The sequence below is a fragment of the Rhinopithecus bieti genome, unplaced genomic scaffold, assembly GCF_001698545.2.
Source record: "Rhinopithecus bieti isolate Rb0 unplaced genomic scaffold, ASM169854v2 scaffold_10654, whole genome shotgun sequence".
NCBI classification, from domain to species: domain Eukaryota; kingdom Metazoa; phylum Chordata; class Mammalia; order Primates; family Cercopithecidae; genus Rhinopithecus; species Rhinopithecus bieti.
The window spans coordinates 115,149-118,930 of record NW_016806688.1 but is presented as its reverse complement, the minus strand read 5'-3'; the positions used below and the strand labels follow the sequence as shown (position 1 = coordinate 118,930).

The following is a 3,782-nucleotide window of genomic DNA, read 5'->3' as shown; positions in this document are numbered from 1 at the left end:
CTTCATATGTTCATCAAGCTATTCTGGATCAAAAACTTTCAGGGATCTTTTAGCATCATGCACCTTATATTTTCTATACCATGAATCTTGGGAAAAAGAGCTAAAGGTTATCACAATTTATTACTTGCTTGGATTATGTCAGTACTTTTTGAGGGGCAATTAATTGCTATTTCTATTTATAAAAATACATAATATATTACAAATAAATTAAAATTTATTATACAATATAATTTTTTTTCAGGTGAAAATATTTACAGAGCTTCATAATCAGCCCAAGACCACATAGAGCAAACATGAATGATATTTCCCAAAAGGCTGAGGTAAGTCTCAAAAGTAAAAAAATAAAAATAAAAGAGGGAAATGTAGAGTTGACTGTAGAATTGCTGAAAGGACAATCATTTGGTGGAAAGGTCACATTTAGGAGTTCATAATTAATAACATAATGGCAAGATCTAAAACAAGAAGAGATACAATTCACCAGCTGGTCTTGGGCTAGTATTTTCATTTGGGTTCTAGGAAATTCTACAAAGCATGAGTACTAAATTTGTGAATGATAGTGAAGTGGATGTGATAGCTAGCATTCTGAGTAGAATTTTAAATGTTTTGTTCTTGATAACTCTTAGAAAGTATTATTTTAGTATTAAAACAAAGTTTGACCTATACTCACAGGAGAAAGCATAATTCCCTCTTAGGTAAGGAATGTTTTTAGTGCCTTATGTATATTTTTTAATTTTTAGCTTTTTTCTGGTTCTTGACTGTAGATACTGAGAGTTGTCGTAAGAAGAGTTCAGTTGCTGACACTCAGAATTATAAAATTAACCCTTAAATGACCAATGACACATAATAGATTACAAAATACAGGCTGGATGTGCCACAGATTAATTAAGCAATTGTCATTATCACTAGGAAAAAGGGTTTGGTGTTCTGAGGCACACATTTTATTTACTGAAATTTCATTTAGAAATCAGCTTAATTTTCAAAGTGATGAAAATAATTTGCTTTCCTGGTTATAGAGTGGAGGAAAATCATTTCTTCAGTCTTCTACCAGATTCCTGTTCTTTGTGAAGCTCTCTTGCCATATGGAATTGCTCTTACAGCCCACCCTATATAGAATGATATAGCCTTCTTACACATTTTTAATGTGGTTTAAGGAAGTTATAGATGGGAAGTAATAGTAACAATATAAATCACAGCTTGTGCCCACAGACCATGGTGTACCTCAGCCACAAATAAGGACTAAAGGACTGGCCTTCAGTTTTGCTTATATTAGATATAGAAACCAGGAAGGGTGTAAAATGTGCATTAGCCTCTAAACTTTAAAGCCTAAACTTTTGCTTTGTTTTCAACTTCACCAAATTTACTGAAATTAGTTTGGGTACCTTTTTAACAAGTGATATCAAATCTGAATCTTTAATAATGGAGTTAGACAATAAAAGATAGTTTTAATTAGAATTCAGAATTTTATTTTTATATTTTACTGGCTTTCAGCTTCGGTGGAATGCTACCCACAAAAAGGGATTTCATTAATATATAACAGTGAAATTTCTACTCTCATATTTTCTGTAATGTCATTTTTCATAGGTTTTAGAAAGTATCTAATCAGGTTGTGATAGTCAAATAAAGCATTCAAACACATTTCTATTTTATGTTTCAATATATATTTTTTATATTGCTTATTCTTATCTATCTTTACCTAATTTCTTCCTATCTTTTTCGTTAACTTTCTTTTCTTTATTTTCTTCTAATGAAGATTCTGCTTTCTTCATCTAAACCTGTCCCAAAAACCTATGTACCAAAACTTGGCAAGGGTGATGTAAAGGATAAGTTTGAAGCCATGCAGAGAGCCAGGGAAGAAAGAAATCAAAGGAGATCTAGAGACGAAAAGCAAAGAAGAAAAGAACAATATATTAGAGAGAGAGAATGGAACAGGAGAAAGCAGGAGGTTACTTTATTTTACTTTATTCTCGTGAAAATACTTGTTTTCATTTTTTTAATTTAAATTGTACTTATTCACATTAACCACATTTCATATTAACTATAACTAAAATACTTTTCTGTATTTGTAACCTAATTTAAACTCTGCATATAATATGATTTAGTCTAATTTTTGGACATGTACTCACATGAATTTATTTAACCATCTAGATTAAAGAAATGCTTGCTTCTGATGATGAGGAAGATGTATCTTCTAAAGTAGAAAAGGCTTATGTTCCAAAATTAACAGGTAAGAAGCTTGAGAAGTAAATAGCAAATTAAATTGCAAAATAGAAACATAGCCAATTATTAAACATTTTTTTCATATATTCTTAGGAACTGTTAAGGGTAGATTTGCTGAAATGGAGAAACAAAGACAAGAGGAACAAAGGAAGAGAACGGAGGAGGAACGAAAACGCAGAATTGAGCAGGATATGTTAGAAAAGAGGAAAATACAGCGTGAATTAGCAAAAAGGGCTGAGCAGGTATCACTAAAGATTAAGTTCGTCTTTGTTTCTGAAACTAACTGTGCAAAGTAAAACTAATCGGTATGTTGCCTAATTAAAATATTTTAATATAACATAAACCTATTAAAAAGCAGCTAACCGTCTGGGCATGGTGGCTCACATCTGTAATCTCAGCACTTTGGGAGGCCAAGGTGGGTGGATTGCTTCGGTAACATGGCAAAATCCCGTCTCTACAAAAAAATACAAACATTAGCTGGGCATGGTGGCAAGTGCCTGTAGTCCCAGCTATTCAGAAGGCTGAGGTAGGAGGTTCGCTTGAGCCTGAAAGGTGGAAGTTGCAGTGAGCCAAGATCATGCCACTGGACTCCAGCCTGGGTGACAGAGTATGATCCGTCTCAAAGAAAGAAAAAAAAAGGCAGCTAACCTGAGAAGAGCTGAAGGTAAAATATTTAACATCAGATGCCTAGAAGGATATGGGCAGAATATGCCTGTTTTAAGGTAGAATAGTGAGATGATTTCTGTCATATACAATCTTACCATTCTATCCATATTCCTCACCCCGTCTACATTCCTTATTTTTCTTTACAGGTTAGAAGATTTTACAAAGATGTAAGGCAATGTCACATATAAATTATCCATGAGTACCTAACAAAATGTTAATCTTCTAATAACAATACTTTTACATGCTGGTCTGTTTTCATGCTGCTGATAAAGACATACCCGAGACTGGAAAATAAAAGAGGTTTTATTGGACTTACAGTTCTACATGGCTGGGGAGGCCTCAGAATCATGGAGGGAGGTGAAAGGCACTTCTTACATGGCAGTGGCAAGAGAAAATGAAGAAGATGCAAAAGCGGAAACCTCTGATAAAACCATCAGATCTCATGAGACTTATTCACTACCACGAGAACAGTATGGGGGAAACCACCCCCATCCCCATGATTCAAATTATCTCCCGCCGGGTCCCGCCCACAACATGTGGGAATTATGGGAGTACAATTCAAGATGAGATTTGGATGGGGACACAGAGCCAAACTATATCAGCTGGTCTTTTAAAACCATACATTAAGTGCTTTCAGTCTTTTGCTATGCTCCCTTCAGTTTCCATTACCTTTCTGAAAAAGAAAAGTGACAATGAAAGCAAAGCATATGCCATACTTACTAAAGAAATGTATTTACCCTGGATTTGCAAAGGGGGTACAGGTATTGGGTAAATACAGCAGTTCCAAATGGGAGAAATTGTCCAAAACAAAGGGGTTACAGGGCCCATGCAAGTCTGAAATCCAGCAGGGTAGTCATTTTTTTTTTTTTTTTTTTTTTTTTTTTTTTTTTTTTTTTTTT

The 3,782-nt window shown here is 34.1% G+C and overlaps 1 protein-coding gene across 1 annotated transcript in view; it reads left to right on the top strand.

The window, feature by feature from the left end:
* The window catches only part of NEXN (nexilin F-actin binding protein), a 53,593-nt gene that overhangs the window by 24,667 nt on the left and 25,144 nt on the right, over positions 1 to 3,782 (top strand). The window contains 4 exon segments of the mRNA XM_017877389.1: positions 242 to 320; positions 1,751 to 1,942; positions 2,146 to 2,224; positions 2,311 to 2,459. Of these exon segments, the coding sequence (XP_017732878.1) occupies positions 294 to 320; positions 1,751 to 1,942; positions 2,146 to 2,224; positions 2,311 to 2,459 (447 nt within the window). The 5' untranslated portion in view covers positions 242 to 293.